This window comes from Mesoplodon bidens (assembly GCF_964165515.1).
Source record: "Mesoplodon bidens genome assembly, chromosome: 10".
Lineage (NCBI taxonomy): Eukaryota > Metazoa > Chordata > Mammalia > Artiodactyla > Ziphiidae > Mesoplodon > Mesoplodon bidens.
Genome location: NC_138172.1, coordinates 70,947,152 through 70,968,624, shown reverse-complemented (window position 1 = coordinate 70,968,624; position 21,473 = coordinate 70,947,152). Strand labels below are relative to the sequence as shown.

Genomic DNA, 21,473 nt, shown 5'->3' with positions numbered 1-21,473 from the left:
AAACAGTTTGATCCATGATCTTTGCTAGATTCACATCCTTCCCGTCTCTTTCCCAAATTTTCCATAGGACATTCAAGTCATTAGAAAACATCAAACCTGATTGTTATTCTCTGAAAACCTACCACGACATCCAGGGATTTAGACTATGCAACTTGCCTTCAATAAGTTTGGCAACTGGATAGGAATATGAATAAAATATGTTTTATTTGGGAACCAGTAGTTTGGTTTGCTCTGCTCACCCAGACAGGCAGTTGCTTCCAGATTCTAGCTTCCGTTCAGGACATTCTTTCCAGAGGATGCCATCTTTTCCTTTAGTGTGACTACAGGCTGAGGGAAGTGCCAAAACACTTGGGCCAGGGCCTCAGTTACTTGATTTTCTTTTTCCTTTTCCTTTTTTTTTTTTTGGCTGCACAGAGCAGCTTGCAGGATCTTAGTTTCCCAACCAGGGATTGAACCTGGGCCACCGCAGTGAAAGCACTGAGTCCTAACCACTGGGCCACCAGGGAATTCCTCGTTTACTTGATTTTTTAAACTGCGCTGGAGGGTTCTATGGCTTTGACATGAATCAGTATCAGGAGCACACCAGAGGCCATGGCTACAATTTGCATCCTATAATATATTTCCCACTGTTTGAAAATACACTAGACTATGGTGGAATTTCTTCTGGGTTCTTCCCTGGATGCCTCTCTGGGCTATTGCTTGGCCATCTCTGATCAGGGTGACACAAGGATGAGAGGGGAGCAAGGCAACTTGAAACACCCCCTTCCTTCAGAACAGACAGAGGGAACGAAGCTTGTGGATTTAGCTGGGGACAGGCAAGAGGATTCTGGATGGGAAAACCAGTAGAGACAATTCTTCACTATCCAGAAGTTGCATAAACATGCAATAGGAGACCCCATCTGTTTTGTTAAATTGACAATTTCCTTTAGCAGGAAATAAAGGTTCATATCGAGTTTCAGACTAGCTACAGAGTAAGAAATGGCTTCACTTTTTAAAGACTTTGCTTTTTAAGGGATTCAGCATGTAACCTAATTTCATTTGATGGAGTTTGTTTTTCGTTCTCCATTCACTGCCTAGAAATGTGTGCTTCCTTATCTCCTGCGGAGTTGAGGTTGGGAGGGGAGAGCTGGAGACTCAGAGTTCTCTGGGGCTCAAAAGCACTTAAAAAGATAATATTAAATAAAATTATAATAAATTGCAAGAGCAGCCATCCCAGTGGATTTTCTATTTCAAATACTTCACACCACCAGCTATAACTCCCAAGGGGGTACTGACTGGAGCCCTCCAGTTTCCATTTCAGGAACACAGAGAGAAGACCAAACTCAAACGAGCAAAGGCTAACACATTAGCATAAACTCACACATGGGTCCATTTTATTCAAGGGAAAAGTGGGTTTTATTTGAGAGAGATGATTGCATCTGCTAGACTCCTTTTAGGATGCAACAAATTAATACTTATAGCTTTTTAAAATTCAAACATTCCAAAGTGTTCTAACATGAAGATAGGACTTTATCTAAAAAAAATAATAATTATAATGGAATACAATTGCCTGGAATAAAAAACCTTACTTTAGAATTGTCTTTTTAAATATTGATATGAGGCTAAATGTCCATTGACAGATGAATGGATAAAGAAGACATGGTACATATATACAATGGAATATTACTCAGCCATAAACAGGAACAAAATTGGGTCATTTGTAGACATGTGGATGGACCTAGAGTCTGTCATACGGAATGAAGTAAGTCAGAAAGAAAAACAAATATCATATATCAATGCATATATGTGGAATCTAGAAAAATGGTACAGATGAACCTATTTGCAGGGCAGGGATAGAGACGCAGACGAAGAGAACAGATGGGTGGACACAGAGGGGGAGCGGGGGTGGGATGAATTGGGAGATTAGGATTGATGTATATACACTAACTACTGTGTGTAAAATAGATAGCTAGTGGGAATCTGCTATAAAGCACAGGGAGCTCAGCTCAGTTCTCTGTGATGACCTAGATGGGTAGGATGGGGGACGGGGTGGGAGGGAGGTACAAGAGGGAGGGGATATAGGTATATGTATAGCTGATTCACTTCGTTGTACAGCAGAAACGAACACAACATTGTAAAGCAATTATACTCCAATAAAAAATAATAATAAATAAATAAATATTGATATGAGGGAAAACACATACACACAAGCGATTGTAGGATATCAACTTTTTAATTTAGAAAGAGTAATCAAGCAATTATCAGCGAGAAAAGATATGCCTCACCAAGTCTCTTAATAGCACTGGCCACCCACGTGGCTCCTCTGCCCTCATCAAGTGGAAATGAACTTACTTGATGTCACACAAAAGGGCCACACCTCTCAAGATCCAGTGATCTGGGGACAGGACTGTTCGCAAATACACCACGGTGATGAAGGTCAAGTCAGTTCGCCTCGGTTTCTTGTAAATAGGACACACATACAGCTTGGGGTCCTTGGGCGCTGTGGAATTAATGGCGAAGATGTGCAGCACGGGCAGCTGCGTGAAGAGCACCTTGGGGGTGGATTCCACGAGCTTCCCGTTCCGTCTGTCCCAGGCTGCTCCATCCAAGTACAGCCCATAAATATACACACCTTCCTGGAAGAACCAAGCGTAAGGTAACAGGAGTTTTTTTTAATAATTAGGTGCTCTGAGATGGGCATCCAATACTGTAAAAAAGGTTGTCAGTTTGGAAAGAAAATGTACACCAATCTTAAAACACTACCAGAAGAAGGAAACACCACTGGACGCATTCCAGCGAAATACTGAGCCCAGTGTTCCCCTGTGGCATAGCTTGAGGCTATGAGCGCTGTTGAAATGTTCCTATTACTGGAGATTTGAGCCTGGGGGTGGCCTGCCTGGGACTGCGAACTTAGCCAGCGGCACCAAATCGCCTCTGCAGGGAGATGAAAGTCTCTGACAGGGGTGGTGGGAGCACAGAACAGGACTCAGAGCTGGATGCCACTCGGGATCTCAGCCTACGCTGGCCAAGCCAAAATGCGGCTCTAATTTCATCTCAGTTGTCGGATCTAGTGAGACGAATAGCCAGGTCTGACCAGCAGCCAGGTCTGGCCAGCAGGGGTTCGAGCACTCTCAGAGACTGGGTGTGGTAGAGGGAGAGCAGGTGTGATGGGTGTGGGGGGAGGGCGGTGAGGGCGGTGAGAATTGGTCCAAGAGTGGCTGATCTCATCCTTGTGTCTCTGTCATTCACACAGTAGGACCTGCCCTCAAGGGCCTCATCATTAAATCAGGAGACAAGACACACACACACACACACACACACACAGAACAAAATGTAAAAGACATGACTTGAATACCAGCACACGCTTGTTAAAGAGGCTGCCTGATGAACAGCACTGACTGAGGCTAAGTGCAGTGACTTGAGGTGAAAGGTCAGTAAGGCCTGGAATGTTCGGGGACCCTTGTGGAGGAGATGGCCTTGAAGGGTGAGCTGCGTTTGGAAAGATAGAGGAGAAAGGGTGGGCGTCCCAGGGAAGAGCAATACTACAAAGAAAGGCAGGATGAGCAGCAAAGCCCAAGCATTTTATAATATTTAGCAGCAGGTTCAATGGTTATGAAAAATAAGTTAGGGCTTAACTGTAGAAGAGTGTAGATGCCAGACTGAAGAGCCTGAACTTTATTCTGTAGGCAGGGGGCAGCCATAGAACATGTACTCAGTCTTTAGACTTTTTAGAAAAAAAGTCTAAAGGGAATCATGGTGGAGGCTCCAATAATCACGTAAGATCATAAGATACACTTATGTAGAAGATGGTGACCAGTTTTCCATTTCCAGTGAGGGTAGGGTAAGGGGAAGTAAACATAGATTATAATAAAAGAGGGGGAGATTAGCTGCAAAGTGTTTTCTGGAATCCCTCATGTGGGCTAACAGTGTAAGAACCATACTTTTTGAACCAAAACCTGAAGTACATGATTTGACAGTAAAACCATGGACAATCCCAGAAAATCAGGACATATGATACCATCATTAAGTCAGTAGGTGACAATTACCACATGAAAATACAACCACTCAGGCATCATCCAATAGTAAACTGTATCCTTTTAGGCTCCTTTCACTCTAAGAACTTTACAAAGTCGTAGTTAGAAGGTGTTGTGGATGGAATAGTCCCTTGCAAAAACTCATGTCCACCTAGAAGCTCAGCATGTGACTATTTGGAAATAGAACCTTTGCAGATGTAATTAGTTAAGGTCATAGTGGACGAGTATATGACTGGAGTTCTTATAAGAAGAGAAGAAGATACACAGAGAAACACACAGGGAAGGAGGTCACGTGATGAGATAGGCAGGGGTTGGAGTGATGCAGCTACAAAGTCAAGGAGCACCAAGATTTGCCAGCAGCCACCAGAAGCTAAGTGAGGGCCATGGAGCAGATTCTCCCTCAGAGACTTTAGAAGAAACCAACCTTGCCAATGCCCTGATGTTGGACTTCTGGCCTCCTGAACTCTGAGAAAATAAATTCCTGTTGTTTTAAGTCACCCAGTTTGTGGTACTTTGTTACAACAGCCTTAGGAAACTAATACAGATCTTGGTACCAGGAAACAGGATGCTGCTGTAACAAATACCCGAAAAAGCTGGAAGAATTTTGAAGGCATAGTTGAAAAAGCCTATGTTTCCTTGAATCTAGAGATTGTTGGTGGAAATATGGAGGTTAAAGGTGCTTCTTCTGGTGGGATCTCAGACAAAAATAAGGACCATGTTATTGGAAACTGGAAGAATGGTGATCCTTGTCATAAAGTGGCAAAAAGGGCCAGAGCTTGGAAATCATCTGGTCCAGCCCCCTGATTTGACAACCAAGGGAATAAGAATCAGAGAAAGGGAAGAAGGAACTAAGATTTATTGAATATCTATGTGGGGTCTGGAACCAAACCTACATGATCCCATTGAAGTCTCACAGCTATCTTTATTGAGGTTGAATCATCATCCTCATTTTACAGATGAAGAAGTTGAGGCTCAAAAGAGTTAAAGAACTAGTCCGAGTTCAAAGGGCAGGTAAGTGTCCAAGCAGTGGCTCCCAGGGGTGTCTGCTTATCTTAGAGCATCTGCCCTTCCCCCACCCAGGTGTCCTTCCGCACAGGGTCCTGCAGCTCTTGTCAGTTCTGTGAGTACCCCACAGCAGTGGATGGAGACGGGTGGAAAATCCTTTTCAGCAAACACAAGTGTAACTTGTAATTACAAAGAAATGCAGTCTGGGGGGTTCCCAGTGCTTGTCATTCATTCCCACTCTGGCAAATGCTGGAGGTGTTGGAATGGAGGTCTCCAGGTTACAACCGAGGAAACCCTCGCTGCAAAGCCAAAGGACTTAACGGAGACACTTATAGGTCAGTGTTCAGCAGAACTTGAACTTTGAGCCCCAGCTCCAGAACTTTCCCTGCTGTTGCCCATTGGCACCTACCGCAGGGGGTGACGTGATCTCCTCCTTGGTCTGCCGCAGAACCTCGTTGTGAATGGTCACGGAGTCCAGGGCCCAGCCTTTGTGGGCGCGGGTCACTTCTTGTCTCATTGCCGTGAGGAAGCCTTATAAAAAGAGAAAGAAATGATTTTGATGCCTTGGTGCAGTCCACTCTAGAAACAAGAAGGGGGTCATGTTAGTTGCTTATCCATCTCCAGATGCGTGCCCACCCAAGAGGAGTTGAGATCAAGTCTCAGGGAGGATATTTCTTTCAGTGTTTTGTTTCAATGAGCTAAATATGCCTTGCCAGCTGACAGCAGGAAAGCAGCACCCTCTCTGCCTCAGACAAGGTCTTGGTTTAAAATTCTCCTGGGATTTCAACCACTCGGGTCTCCTAAGGGTTGTAACCCAGTGCTAGCTTATAGTCTCTGTTTGAAGATCCAGTATCTAGGAATAAGACTGAAATGGTCAAATATTCTGAGAACAACATTCCAATTAAAACTTCAATCAAACCATTATCAGTGTCTATTTGCTACCATGGAACAATTTCATTTAGTCTAAGGAAATAAGGCATAATGCCAAAATAGAAAGCCCGACTTTCAGTTTGATCAAACAAAGCAATCACACTGGAAAGGAAAGCACCATGTTTTAATGTGCATAATACAGTTATTTTAAGACAATACATGGTTCTGTATATTGTGGCCTTTCTTTTAACTTAGTATTTGCAAATCATGCCATTCAATTCAATAAAAGAAGTCTATCTTGTAGAGCAGCATTTAATGTTTAAAAAGTACACCTTAAACTTCAACATGGACTTCAAAATCTTAGGAAAATTTATCTGTGACCTATATATTATATTTTGGCCTCCATGTTAATACTGGAAATCATGAGGCCCTTTACTCATAATCACGAGCACATTTTTGAACCTGTGTGTCCCTACTACTCCTAGATTTGTGAACTCTGAGAACTTTAATGCACAAATCACCACATAAGTGATAATATTTTATCAAGTTTGAATGGGAGTGGAAAGAGGAGGGGAAGTTACAAGGCATAATGGCAGGCGGTGAGTTAATATCCCTTGGAATTAGAGAGAAAGAATAGGACCCTAGCCTGCTTAGTGAGAAAGTCAAGTTCTCTCCATTCTCAAGCCCCTCCCTCATTATTAAATTAGACACTTGGGGAGGCACTCATTCATTCATTTGTTAAACCTCTTAGGAGTGGCCACCATGTACCAGGTACTGCTCTAGGTGAGATGCCCACAATGATGAAGAGGCCATCCATGAACCCTGCATTCAAGGAGCTCAGTCTAGAGGGAACGTAGACATACAACACGATGTCGTTATGAGTAAAGAGGTGAGAACAACATGGACCACTCGGGAGGACAGCTCAGGGAAGGCTGAATTGAGAAGATGAAGTTGAAGATGAGTCTTGAAAGGCTATGTAGGATTTTTCCATATGGGATGATTCCAGTTAGAGGAACAGCACATGCAAAGGCATGCAGGTCTAGGCTAAAGGTGAGGAAATGATGGCAGATGAGGTTAGAAAGGTAGAGGCAGGATTTTTCAGGGTCAGAGTTTGGACTTGGTGACTTTGTGGATGGAGGGAAGCCACTGAATATTTGAAGCAGGCAAATAATTTGGTTGTATTTGCATCTTATAAAGTTTACTCAGAGCCCTCACTAAAACAGGATTTGGGTGCTCAAGAAGAACCCTTGCATTAATCCAAAAGAAAAGTTGGTCAATCAACCAGAGTAGCTGATTGAAGGACTTTTATAAGTGATTCTTATAAGGTCGTAGTTTCATAAAACCAAGAGTGCCAGCAACTGCTGGTCAAGGCCTATCCGTACTCTACGTGTGGAGTCACTTGAGGTGATCTGATCAGTGTGATTATGTTGACTTCCATTTGAAATACTGGGGATCCCATTTTTTAGTAGTTAGTAGTTAACACATTGTGTGTTTGGTAGTCAGGTATATATGACCACAATAATAAAATCCAATTCTCCCTTCTAAGTGACTCTATGAAAATGTCATTTTCATCACTCAACATTAAGCTTGCATTCATGTGGAGTATCAGACACTGTGTATCCAAGTAGAGCACCTGGAATTAAATTGACCCTATTTTATGATATTTTAGAATTCATCACTGATCTATGAATCTATCAATACAAGGTCATAATGCACAAGGCATGAATCCTGGTCTTAACCATCCATCTGTACTAGTTGAATAACTGGATTTTTCTACTATATTTTAAGTTCCAAATAAATTACAAATTTGACCTCACTCCATATGGCACTCAGGACAATGCCATAGGTGCTAGGGGAGGGATGAGAGGGGTTCTCTCTTATGTAACACACCCGAGACAAAGACTTCAGTCATTGGTGGAGAGCTCTGAAAAACTCTAGTGTGGTTAAGGAGAGACCATCTTCTCTCTTCTCCCTCCTGGGGAATATGCATGATGTTGCCTAGCTGACTTCAACAATAAGCCTCTTAATGTTTAGGATGCACTCTTGGCATGTCAGTAGATGAAATCTAGAATACATATTACCTTGAGCTATTAAGAAAGGAAAATGTTAAATAAATAATTTGAGGCCTGAGAGTGGAGGGTAGGAAACTGTTCCATGGGTCATTCCCACTCAGAACATGAAGAAGATACATATTTTTTTCAAGTCTTGATAGCTTTTTCTGGCCTCCTAAAAAGAAGAACATGAACTTGCAGAATTCAAACCATAGTGAATCCACTGAATTGCTCTTTACTGAATTTAAAAAATGAATGACCATCTTTCTTGTAGACTGATATCAAGTCTAATGGAATCAAAATCTCCTGTTTTCTGAAGCCTATATAATTTTAAAAGACTATTGATATATTTTTCTTTATAAAAGCTTGAAAAGTGGTACTATTGTCTTGGCATTAATTTAATTTTAATAATTCTTAAAACAAACTTCAATCGTCAGTGGTGGAAAAGTGATTTAGATGTTCATGTGTTTGACTCAGAAGAGAGAAACAAACAGTTGGGGAAAGTCCTCAACAGAAATAACCTACTCTTTATGAGATTTAACCACCCACATGAAAATGGGTGATTTAACTATTCAAACATCTGAGTGACATGTGGGCTAACTGAGGTGCTTTAAAAATTTTTTTGCCTTCCAACTCATACAGCGTAATGAATTCTTGTCAAGCTTGTTCTTTCAAGAAATACACTTTAGGGACTTCCCTGGTGGCACAGTGGTTAAGACTCTGCACTCCCAGTGCAGGGGGCCCGGGTTCGATCCCTGGCCAGGGAACTAGATCCCACATGCATGCTGCAACTAAGAGTTCACATGCCACACCTAAGGAGCCCGCCTGCCACAACTAAGGAGCTGGCGAGCCACAACTAAGGAGCCTGCCAGACGCAACTAAGACCCAGCACAACCAAATAAATAAATAAATAAATAAACATCTTCCCAGCAATCAATAAAAAACATTAAAAATTTATATATATATAAAAAATGCACTTTAAATCTTGGATCATACTTTGGAAACTCAGGTCTAAAATAACACTTGTTATGTCTTAATTCCTATAATAGTCCTGACCCAACATTTCAGCAAACAAATTACTGTTGTTTGACATGTGCAATCAGTTGGCTTGAAGAAAGCCGTAGGAGGCTTTCGGTATCAATTCAAACAATGTCTTGGAAGAGACAAAAGAAATAACTAATCAGGAACGTTGCTCTTCTCAATTTTACAAGGAGTTGGTTGGTATTCTGTAATGATGGTCCTATAGACAAAGCTTTTTTTTTTCTTTAATAAATGAACCAGTCCTTATGTAATGGGCTTATGGTTGTTCAGTATTTCCTGTCTTATCAGTTACTAAGCCTCCCGTTAGCATCTTGGAAGATGAGGACAAATGCTGTTCCTGCCATAACTTTATGACAGGCAGTTTTTTTCCCTAAATGAGAGGCAAATATGGTTCATTGGTAAGTTAAATAAAAGGTCAGAAATCATTAAACAAAGATGGGGATGATCCACCCAGTTGAATAAAAATGCCCCAGGGACACTTCCTGACGCTTTGCTCGATGCTGTAAGGCAGGAACCTTAAACTTGGCTGAAAATGAGAAATATCTGGGAAGTCTTTAAAACTCCCGCTTCCCAAGCCATAGCCCAGATCAATAAAATCAGAATCTCTAGAGCTGGGACCAGGCTTCGCTACTGTTTTAAGGCAGGGCTTCTCAAACTTTAATGTTCATACTTATCACCAGGGGAAGGAACACTTACTAAAACACTAGTTCTGACTTGGTAGGTAGGTCGAGGGTAGGTCCTGAGGTTCTGCATTTCTATCAAGCTCCCAGGTGATGCCGCTCCTTCTGGCTGGTGGACCACATACTGGGTGGCAATGGTCTAAGGCCCAGGCTCCTCACACATTAAAATGACCAAAGGAGCTTTTAAAATTAACTGTAAAGAGTCTAGAGGTCTTATCCCCAGAGATTCTGATGTTGTTGGTCTGGGGCCCCAGGGATTAGCATGTATTAAAAGCTCCCCAGGTGATTCTACTGTGTAGGCAGGGCTGAGAACCTCTGCTCTGTAAAAAGATCTGCATGACAGGACAATGAGAGATCAGGGACCCGTATTTGTTTTCAGAACAGATTTGACAAGTGGGAAGAGAAATGCCCCATGACACAAGCAAAATATTAGGAAGGCTGTCAGTAATACGAGCTGACTCTTTCCAGAGTCCCCTGAGATGCATGTATTCTCTGAAATGTCATTAATCCAGGACACAGTTGGCTCTGGCAAAACCTGAGTACAAGCCAGAGAGCTGGGGCTAATTCTCTTGGCCAGGTTGGCATCAGCTAACCCCGCCATGTCTCATGTGCCAAAATGTACTTCCCTGCACTGCTTTACCGTCTTCATCCCTTCTCTGCTACTTCATGCTTCCTCTCCCTCGGACCCAACCTCGTACCTCTCCCCTCCCTCCCAACCTTTCCACTGTTCCCTCTGGAGTGGTTCTGTGGTTAACAGACTCTCCCATATTTTCCACCTCTTCACAGAACGTTCTCTCCATCTTCTTGCCCTTACTGGAAGCTGTCAACTCTGAAGACACTGTCCTCCCCAGTTGTCCCTCCACCTTTGATGAAAATCTTTGCATCTTTAACAACCACACCCTCTGGCCCCATGCTCCTCCCCTCACTGTCCCTGCCAAGTGCCCATCTGCCCCCACTCACTGAGCCTCGTGCCACCTTCTGGGTCTCTTCAGTATCCCACTCAGCATCCTGACCTCTCAGTTCCTTGACCCCATCATTTCTGAAGACCTTCTCCTCAACTCCACCCCCTTTTCTTCACTTCCTTCCCTGTTTAGTCTAGACCCATCCTTTTCATCACTTGCCCAGAAAATCCCCAGTGCTAAATGAATCCAAATGTCCTCCTTCTTACACCTATTCCAGGCTGCTGAACAATACTGAGACCGTCACACAGTTGCCACCACGGTTTAGCCATCACCAGCCTCGACGGGATTGTCAAAGTCACTGAGCAATCCTTTCCTTAGCCCTCTTTCTCAGATTTCTGCCACTCTGCTTAAACCTCTCCTCTAACACCTTCTTGCTCCTGAGGTCACTTTGCCTCCTTAGTCAAAGAGAAAATAGAAAGCATCAGATGGGAATTCTCTCAACTTCTTGCCACCAAACCAACAAACTCACTTGCATTCCTTCCTTGTTATCCTTATCACAATGGGTGAGGTGTCCCTCCTCCTGCTTGGAGTGCATCTCTCCACTTGGGAGCCATCCCTTCCTGCCTCTTTTACCCCTCTCTTGTATCCTTGTTCTCTCTCTCTCTCCTGGCTCCTTCCCACCAGTATTTGAATGGGATCAAGCCTGTCCTATCATTAAAAGAAGAAGGAAGAAAATGTTTTCTTCTTACAGCTGCTCCTCCAACTTGCTTCTCCTCTTCCAAGCCCAATTTCCTGAGAGAATTACCCATGTTGTCCATCCTTATTCTCTGTCTCTCCATTTCCTGGTCTCTCACTCACCCTGCAATCTCATTCCTCCACCTCCTGACCCACTCCACAGAGACTTCTCTTGCCAGCAGTCTCCTTGTTGAGAAAGCCATCTGACCCCTCGTGGCCCTGTCTTTCTTGACCTCTGGCAGCATCTGTCCTTCCTTCCTCCCCTCCCCTCTCATCTTCCACCACACTATGCATTCCTGGTTTCCCTCTTTCAAGCTGTTAGGATGTTAGGGGACTCGCTACAAGAGTCAGGGTGATCTGGAGGGTGGTGATGCACAAGCAAATATAGCAGAATCCTGGTGAGGTTGGTTTGGGAGGAAGATGAACAGATGGTAGTACTGGTGAGGTTCACAGGAGGATGGAATAGTCTACGATGGCAGTTGGAGGTAAGAATCAGAAGCTCACACTGGGACTTTCGATGAATCGGTCCGTAAGTAGAGACGAATAGTTGCATCTATGCAAATGGCTGAGGTCATCAGTGAAGGGGCCAGGGCCAAGGGCAGAACTTGCCTGAGAAGAGCCTACAAAGTGGGCTGAGAAGCAACCCCCTGAGAGGTAGGAGGAGAACCGAGGAAGGTGATGGATGGAAGCCAAGGTATGAAGTGAAGTTAGCAGGAAGGTCACTAGATTTGGTGACCTTGGAGACAGCAGTTCCTGTATAATGATGAAGCCGGCCAGATTACAAGGGCCTAGAGGATTGGTAAGGAAGCTAACCGTGGGCAGAGACCAGAATTACAAGGGATGTGGTTGAGACTGAAGCCAGTACATCTAAGTGTCTCCCCAACAAAGTCAAGAAGGATGGGTTGTTATTCACTTGGAGGCATTTCTAAGGTGTCAACAGTCCTTCTCTGGTTCTGGGATTCGGGGTCAGGGTAGTGAGTGCTATCACCCAAATTGAGGTTTGGAGGCCTGAGAGGTCCCTTCAGACATTAGGGGCAGCTCTAGTTTGGCAAACAGCAGCTCAGGTACATGCTTAGGATTGTTACAAGATTAGAAGAAATCCCCAGACTGTTCCAATCCTAAAGTTCTATTAATAACCCTGGTGCACTCCTCTGCCCAACAAACATCAGGCTTTTATAACTATCCTCAAGGCAAGCATTCAGAAATTGCTGGTAGCTGCCGATGTTGCCCTGAAAACAATACACAGGCAAGAGGTTGTAGGTGATTTTTACAGGAACAAAAGATAACAGGACAAAAATTATGCATCTCCTTGCTTCAGTAAAATCTCCTCTAACTGAAAATCTTGATTTGTAGTAGTGAGTACTAAGTTGTCGCTGATTTCTGCTGCAACAGACTGGCGTGGCTGGTCAAGACACTGAGCAACAAAACAAGAAAAACTAGCACAGTCTGGCATCCAAATGGCATCAAGCTCCAGATTGAGTTAAACATTTGGAAAATAATGATATTGCACCGTTCAACCTAACATCGAGGTGTGAGACCTCGAGAGCACGTCCAGCCTCGGCTGCCCTTTCCTTAGCAGCGCCTGTGAGTCACGCCGAACATTGAATGGCAAAGCGAGGCTATCAATTAAGAGGTTCTGGAAGTGGAACGCAGGCAATCCCCTGGCTTGAAGTCAGGCTCATGACCACTCATAATCTTTAAGTTTAAACACATCCCTACCTATGATACACACACACACACACACACACACACACACACACAAATCAGAATCTAAATCACGTGTGCGTGATGCTCTGAAAAGGTACACCTGTGGGAACAAGCGACCACAGAAATCCTTTGAGAACCCTGAGCAGCACAGTCTTAAACAATATGTGAATGTGTGTGCCAGTGACTGCTGGGAAGCCCCAGTGGAGCACAAAGGTTCTACTGGGCCTGAGTAATCTGCTGGGAGGCAAATTGGCACTGCCCAAAGCTGTGTCATTGAACAGATGTTACAGGGTCATGGGTACAGAGAGCTTGACCACTTTAATAATCAAATCTAATTGCCACCTGATTGAGCTCATCATTTGCTACAGAAATGATTGTGAAGGGGGCTGAACGTACCAGATCCAGGGTGGCTGGCTGACTCAGCTTCTTCAGTATGACAAAATGTCAGACTACCATAAGGCAATGGAGCAGGGCTACAAACAGCGTGAGCTCAGACACAGACTAGGGGGCAAACAAGGCCTGTCACCTGTCCCTGCAGTGGTCTGGGCCTCAAAGTGACTTAGGCCTGAGGGGCACTCACCGGAGGCATGATGGGGAACACACATCAGATTGTATCAGATGCCACATTAACATTATAAGAACACAAAACAAATGGTCATAGGTGAAAAAAACATTTTCAAGTGTTTTAAAGTCTAGGTAATTTTGACTATACATATTTGTGATGAAACTATGACCTCTTTGCAAACTGCATTGTGCTTTACTTAAACGTGTTTTTTTAAATTAAATAATTTACTTAAATGTTTTGAGCCAAAAAAAATTATTTCATTGAAGGGGACTGGATTAGAAGATATAAAACCCAGGAGATACATCATATTGAGAAATCAATCACGGGTGTCAAAAGGTGATCAGAGAGGCTTGCTGTAATCTCTATGCTTTCCAGATTTGGCCAGGTGATATGGAACAGAAAGTGATTTGTCTCTCATATCAAGAGAAGGAAAAGGAAGCAGAGAAATGATTAGTATGCAGGGAAAGTTGACCTCCACTCTTCTGTGCTACAAACAGAAAGCAATCACAGATAAGGGTATGTGTCTGGATGCTTATGTGTAAAGGTAGGATGCTTGAATAAGTCTGAGACTTTCTGAGACATAGAGAGCCATGAGAGAAAGAATCAAAACTCAGTTTAAAAACAGAAATGAAGAAAAAAAAAGAGAAAGGATTAATATTATTACAAGTAAAGACAAATAAGAAAACTGATTTGTATTTATATTTCTTTAAATGTTGCTCTGGTTTGTAGTATATCTTAAGAAATAGTAACAAAGATTAGTTCATATTAATACTTTGCTATTGAAAGTCACATTTCTAATGGAAAAAAGCAATCACTCACAGAGATTGTGTGCTGTGATGTACGACTTAGCTATGTCTATGGAAAGTCAGGGATGAACCAACCCCACTCCCTTGGCTTCTAAATATCAAAACTACACTTAATGATCTCACTTTTTAAAAATATCACTGATCCTCACACCTTTGCCAAACCCCAAGTCTGCCAACACACCTCCCCACCTGGATGTCCCACCAGCACAAGCTGACAAATCCAGAGCTCCCTGCTTTTCCTCCCAGCTGGCCCCTCTACTAATGCTCCCTGTCTTGTACCTGGCCTTCAGCCTCAGCCATTGCCAGTCCCCGCTCTCTCAAAGGTCCCCATTTAATCACTCCATCAAATCTGCCTCCTTCTCTGCACCTGGTTAAGGTCTCAGGCTGTCTCCCCTGGATCCGGTAAAAGTCTCAGTGCTGTGGACATCCTTCTTTCAGTCTACAGTCTGCCTCCACCTGGGGTTATCTTGTGATCTTTGGTGACTTGCTGTTGCCTTTATGATGCAGCCCAAACTCCCTTGGAAGACTTCACGCCCCCGCCTCACTCCCCAACACCCCTGCTCCTGCTTCCCAAGCTTGGGCCACATCGGGCTTCTCTCCCTGGACATGCCTTGTCTCTGCTCTGGCCTCTCTCTGGGATGCTCTTGTCTCCAGTCCCTGCCTCTGCAAACTCTGCTCACTGCCTCCCGTGTGAAGCTCTTCTCAAGCCTTGCCTTGGCAGAATTGATCTTTCTCTCCTCTGTGCTAGTGTGGTGCTTTGTCCTCACTGGGTGGAACATTTATCAAATTATGTTGAAGTTGCTAATATTTCTGTCCTACTAACCAGATTATGGATTCCTTTAGGGCAGGAATTAGGTCTCAAATCTCTCTCTATTGAAAGCACCTAGCAGAGGGGCTGGCAAATGAAAGGTGGTTGAACAATCCTAATTAAGTTAAATACTATTTCTTCAGACTCCCAAGCCAGACTCCCTGGTGACAACTTACTCAAATTGAGGGCTGGTAAGGAGGAAAGAGACTCATAAGTAGACACATAAAACCTGAGAACCATAATAAAAAAATAATAATATTTTTGACATAATAATATACCATGTATAATTTAAGCTCATAAAACCCACCATGGTTAGGGTTTTAAATTTAGAAAATGTTAAGGCATTTGAAAATTCATGAAGTGAATGAATGTATGTACACAGAGGACAAATAAATGTCTCCTATTTTTTGAAGTATTATTTATACAAAGAAACGTGCACAAATCATAAGTATACAGCTCCATGAATTTTCACCAAGGGAATACAGCCCTGTATGTAACCAAGATCCAGATCAAGAAGCAGAACATTTCCAAACACCCAAAAGCCCCCTAGTGCTCTTTTGCAATCACTGCCCTCTCCCACAAGGGGAACCATTATTCTTACTTTTAAGATCTGTTTTGCCTGTTTCGATTCCTTGTGTAAATGGAATCATACAATATGCATACATTACAATGTATACCTATGTGTACACTGTATACATACTTACAATGTGTTCTGTTTGACTTCCTTCACTTAATATTATTTTATGAGATTCAACCATACTGCTGTGAGTAACAATAATACACCCTAAATCTGTAAGTGTGAATGCTTCTTAAATTGTATAACTAATGGAGCTATAAGGTGCTGAACTGTAAGGACCCCAGCATCTCTTCATTCTAGCCAAGAATTACTTTAAAAAACTATCCGTGTTGTAGTAAGACCAAAAATTGTCATGTTTCTAAACTTTTATGAACTCTATGAGATATAGTCAGAAACTTATTCAGTAAATATTTCTAGAATGGAATGAAGGAATACATGCAGTGGAATCACAAAGCACTTTTTCAGGGGAGAAAAAAAAAAGCTAAGCAGGGACAGACTCCAGAAGTTCACTGAATAAAACTTTTGCCACATGATCATTTTTTAAATCAGTCTAATTTTCTGAACTCTAGGCACATTTTTTTGCATATTTTGGTGCTTCATTTTTGTCATTTTCATAAACATTTAAAAACAGGTTTGAACAAAACTTTTCCACTATTTCACATTGTCCTAACCACGGACTTGCTTGCTGAGTGGGCGAGAAAAAAAAATGGAGTTTTGCCCCCATATTGTGGAAGCAATATGGCAGAAAGAATTTCAGACTGAATTTGTAAAACAAATATAGCAGAATTATCTGTTGGTCTCCAATTCTGAAAGCACAGGTCCAGCATGCAGCAAGCTGTACCTCTATGTTTTTTTTGTTTTTTGTGGGTTTTTTTTTTTGCGGTACACGGGCCTCTCACTGTTGTGGCCTCTCCCGTTGCGGAGCACAGGCTCCGGACGCGCAGGCTCAGTGGCCATGGCTCACGGGCCCAGCCGCTCCGCGGCATGTGGGATCTTCCCGGACCAGGGCACGAACCCGTGTCCCCTGCATCGGCAGGCGGACTCTCAACCACTGCGCCACCAAGGAAGCCCTATGTTGTTTTGTATAACATACATTTATCACACAGTGCTACTATACAACTATCCACAACTTACAAGTTTGCCTACTCTCCTATGAGCACCTACCTTGGGGATTAAAGAAACCAGTCATCCAAAACACATTGGGCCTCCCTTCAAATATCCATGTGGAAAACTGAGCATTTCTTTCCAAAAGTTCAGTAAACCAGAAGCCCAGTGTGGATGAATCCCAGGACACTCTTTTCCAGATCTGAGGTATACGAGCATCATACATATTGTCCAGAGCATCTCTCAAGTTCTGGGAAAAAGGTAAAGTTAAAATCTGAGAAAAAGAAAAATCAGCAAAAGAGAGAAACGACTATTGAGACAATAATAGCTCACCTCACTCATAATGATCGTTCCTTCAATGGCCAATTTTAGATCACTCAGGCTACTGCGAAGTATTGAGATGACTTTTTGCATTCTGTCAATTTCCTGTCTGAGAAATATGTTCATTGAATTAAGATGTCCCATCTTCATCAAACGAGCTTTCACCTAACACAAAGCATACAACACAATGACAGATTTTTTAAAAACCATCTGCCACTTCTTTTCCAATGACCTCTCCTTTCTCTATTCTTTTTCTTCCTCTGGATGTATCTCTACAAGCCCAAATGAACTCTAAAATATCTCTTGCAGCACCAAATTTGCCATTAAATTCCCCATTTTCTGGGCTTCAAAAACTACTGTTCAACTAAAATGATTTTTATTTCCTACTGATTGTACTTAGTTGATAATTGGAAATGTACTATGAAAAGCTGAAATAAACTTGTACCTTTTTTCCCTTTCAAATGATTAAGTACTAAGTGTCAATTAAATATCCTTTTGCAATCTAACCTTTATAAGTGCACAGTTTGGAATACTTTTTTTTCGTAGTGCCTGCAGAATTGTTATCAGAAATGTCACAGACAGTTTAATATAGCCAAAATCTTTACAGAACAGTTACCAATAAATATGATTGGCTGCAGTTTCCTAAGGTCACTATTGCCCTGGCTAGGGTGACTAAGGAGAGTCTTTCCTAGTCTAATCAATGAAAATATTTGACTTTGTGGGAGGGCCATTAAGCACCTGTTCTTTCTTGTATATAATTTATTGGCCATTTTGAAGAGATCAATATAAAAGCATCTGGTTGTGGGAACAATAAAATATAACAATTATTTGGAAATAAGCCAATATATATACACATTTCAATTTAGTGACATATGCCCAAGAAAAGATTGACTATGAATACTGGCAAGACCTCATAAAGAGATCCGAACTTTCCGCTGGCCACAGTTGAAGAGATGCCAGAATAGGAGGGGTAAGGATAGACACAGGGAGTGGGAGAAAATTTGGAGTGAGGTACCAGTCCACACAATCACCAGAAAGCCAGTAAACTGTAGCGTTCTCTGCTGGAGATGCCTACTACACCTTCTTGAGTTATGGAATATTAGAGACAGATGGGCTTCAGGCTCATCTGGACCATCCTCCTCATTTTACAGAACAGGTTTTCTGGCATGGTGCTGATGTTTCCTACTCAGCAATGAACACCTCTGCTTAACTGCAGCTGGGCAACTTCTAGTGTGTGAGGGATGAGAGGGAAGCAGTGATGTAAAACTGAACACCTGGACGGGACTACCTGCGCAGGTAGAGCAAATGATCTTGAAATCCCAGTCAAATATGCCAGTGGAGGTCCCTAACTCAGTCTGCCATACCACCCTTCAGGTATTCACCCAAATTCCTGGTTCTAGAACTTACATTTTTGCAGGCTCCGCTGCCCTGTTCTCATCTTGAGCCCCTCAGCCTCCAGTGGCTAAAGAGCCTATATATCATTCTCTTTAAATCAGGACCGCTTTGTGGAAATTCACACTTTAAGGAAAAGGGAAATTATGGAAATACTTTTGCAACCAGCATTAGAAATTAAGCCCAGGTGTTGGCTACACTATCAAATCAATAGCCCGGGTAGCTTTTAGTATGCTAACAGCCCCAAACAAATCGCCTTGCCCTACTTAGGGTTTTAAAAGAGAGGCTTCCCTTGCAATAGACACATGCTTAATGTGTCTTAAAACTTAGACTCTAGAAAAGCTAAGTTTAGTACTGATTTTACTTTGAGTATGCTTATTGTTCCAGCCTAAAACTGTCTTTCTATTAATAAGTGAAAGATTTGCTGTAGTCTTATTTAGAATTTTTATTATGTTTCTGAAACCAGGCAGTCTTTTCTACGCGAATGTTTTTAAGTCAATAGTATAATTACATTTCAATTAACTAAATTCACTTTACAGCCACATTTTAAAAAACACATCTCTTCTGTAAAATAAAGGACACTAAAAAGTAAGTGATCCTGGAAGAGGAAGCTGTTTTAGATGTCTCTTGGTACAAACTCCGTCCCATCTAGCAATCCATTTAGGGACATCCCTCACACTCAGTTCCTGCTGGGATGTTGCCGGAACAGAGATCTTGGTGAAGTGGTCCCAACTAACCCTGAACAGCTCAAATTATCCCAAGGTCTTGAAATCCTTTTCTGGTAATACCAACCTGTGGTCTAGTCATACAGAGTAAATTTTATCTCACTTTCACATGCCGGTTTTTAAAATCTGTGAAGACAGTTATTATGCCTCATCTGTCTTCTGAAGATCATTTACAATGAACCACAGAAAGTATGTGCTTATAATACCTATCCATTTAAAAAATATTTTCTCCCCTGACTATAAACATCTCTATGTGAAGTCATTGATTTCAGTATCTTAGCCAAATCCTTGGTACCCATCTACACAACAGAAGCAAAAATTGTTTTAAGAAGCAAGAAAACATTTTTTATTGTTGGGGGCACTCACTGCAGGCGGGAGGGCTGTAACAACAACAATGTAAAACAATCCCACTTTTCTCTTTGAATGTTTTTGTTTTGGAAAATATACTTATTTTTAAAATATAAATGTTGGGCCTCCCTGGTGGCGCAGTGGTTGGGAGTCCGCCTGCCGATGCAGGGGATACGGGTTCGTGCCCCGGTCTGGGAGGATCCCATATGCCGTGGAGCGGCTGGGCCCGTGAGCCATGGCCGCTGGGCCTGTGCATCCGGAGCCTGTGCTCCGCAACGGGAGAGGCCACAACAGTGAGAGGCCCGCATACCGCAAAAAGAAAAAAAAAATATATATATATATAAATGTTATGCTAACATGTGATGGGCTTATTAATGTTATTTCACAATAAATTAATAAATATTTTTGAAAATTCTTAGTTTAACATTTCTAATATGTTAAATATCAGTAGTTATAATCCATATAAACAAGAGCTATTTGGGGTCCTCAATCATTTCATAAAGGGGTCTTGAGATAAAAAACTTTTTTGAGAAAAACTGAGGTTGATTAACAAGCAAACATCTGGGAGGTTCAAGAAATAGAAAATTATTGCCATCCAAACTGGGTAGTGAATTCATTTAAATGGCTTGCTTTCCTATTACCTGGCTGAGTGGATTGAGAGAATGAAAAGTATGGAGGGCAAGAGACAGAAAAAAGGGCTACATTTAAAAAATGGACAAAGTAGGCTTGGGTAAGAGAGGTGGGGAGAGATTCCCAGTCCAGAGGATTAAGATATCTGGAGACCCAAAGACAGAGGAACCCAAAGATGGGGAAAGGGTACAGAAAAGGCAATTGAGAGAGAAAGTGGAGTAGAAAAGTGCAGACTGTAATTTTGCAAGATGCTTGAGCAAGGGTAAGAAAGAGAAGACCAAAAGGTAAAAAAGAAGAATTGAGCAGAGAGAGGAAGGGACTGACTGAAACATACTGTCCCAGGACTGTGCTCAGCTTTGTGGAACCCAAAGACAGTCCTGTGCATCAGGCAGAAAGGGTATCTCACCTCATGTGGAATGTAATCAGGAGGCAGCTTGCTCAGCATATCTTCAGATAACCTATAAACAATGGCTTCCCGGGTCTCTCCCATGCCACCTCCACTCTCTTTGGGTTGAATGTTGGTAATTGTTTCAAGAACAGCAGAAGCAGTGTTACTCTGGTACCTGACAAAAAGAACTGAACTGTTCAGAATGTGGCATGGAAACGTATGTTCAGAGATAGTTATCAACGTGAAAATTAAATTATGAATAACTTAAATCAAATCCAGCCAAAAAAGGGGGAAAAAGGAAAACTTTATCATCAACATACAGGAATGAAAAAACTAGAGGTCCATTCTGCTTCCTCCTATTAGGACATCAAGAACATCTCAGAAATGAAAGCTCTCCATTTTCAGGGAAAGATTCCATGAAAGTCCTTAATAATCCAAAGCAGTGCTAGCCAATCTTGCTTGTAGCTAACCTCATGCTGGTCAAGGAGCCCACCTCCTTTTATTCTCCCCTGCTTATGGACTGGTCCTAAGAATCTGCCATTATATGACAATTTGTTAGCTTGAAGAGCACTGCTCATATTTCTTCACTGAATTATAAATTAAAATTTCCTTGGTCTTTTCTGTTTTGTTTTCTTACTTTCCCACTTGTTTTACGATTTCCAAAGTGTTCTATTGGCACCACTTATCTAAACGCAGCTACCCGTCTTTAAAATTCACATATTCAATAAAGATTTACAATGCACCAGGCACTGAGCTAGGTGTTAGGATATGGTAGTGAATAGGTCCCTGACTTTGCCCCTTTCGT

The 21,473-nt window shown here is 42.3% G+C and overlaps 1 protein-coding gene across 1 annotated transcript in view; it reads right to left on the bottom strand.

Annotated features, from left to right (window-relative positions):
* Positions 1-2,252: 2,252 nt before the first annotated feature.
* The window catches only part of DNAH8 (dynein axonemal heavy chain 8), a 343,843-nt gene continuing 324,622 nt past the window's right edge, over positions 2,253-21,473 (bottom strand). The window contains exons 89-93 of the mRNA XM_081246835.1: positions 20,687-20,843; positions 17,198-17,350; positions 16,925-17,114; positions 5,428-5,549; positions 2,253-2,615 (exon numbers count right to left, since the gene is read on the bottom strand). Coding sequence (XP_081102961.1) covers positions 2,328-2,615; positions 5,428-5,549; positions 16,925-17,114; positions 17,198-17,350; positions 20,687-20,843 — 910 coding nt within the window. The 3' untranslated portion in view covers positions 2,253-2,327. The remainder of the gene's footprint in view (positions 2,616-5,427; positions 5,550-16,924; positions 17,115-17,197; positions 17,351-20,686; positions 20,844-21,473) is intronic.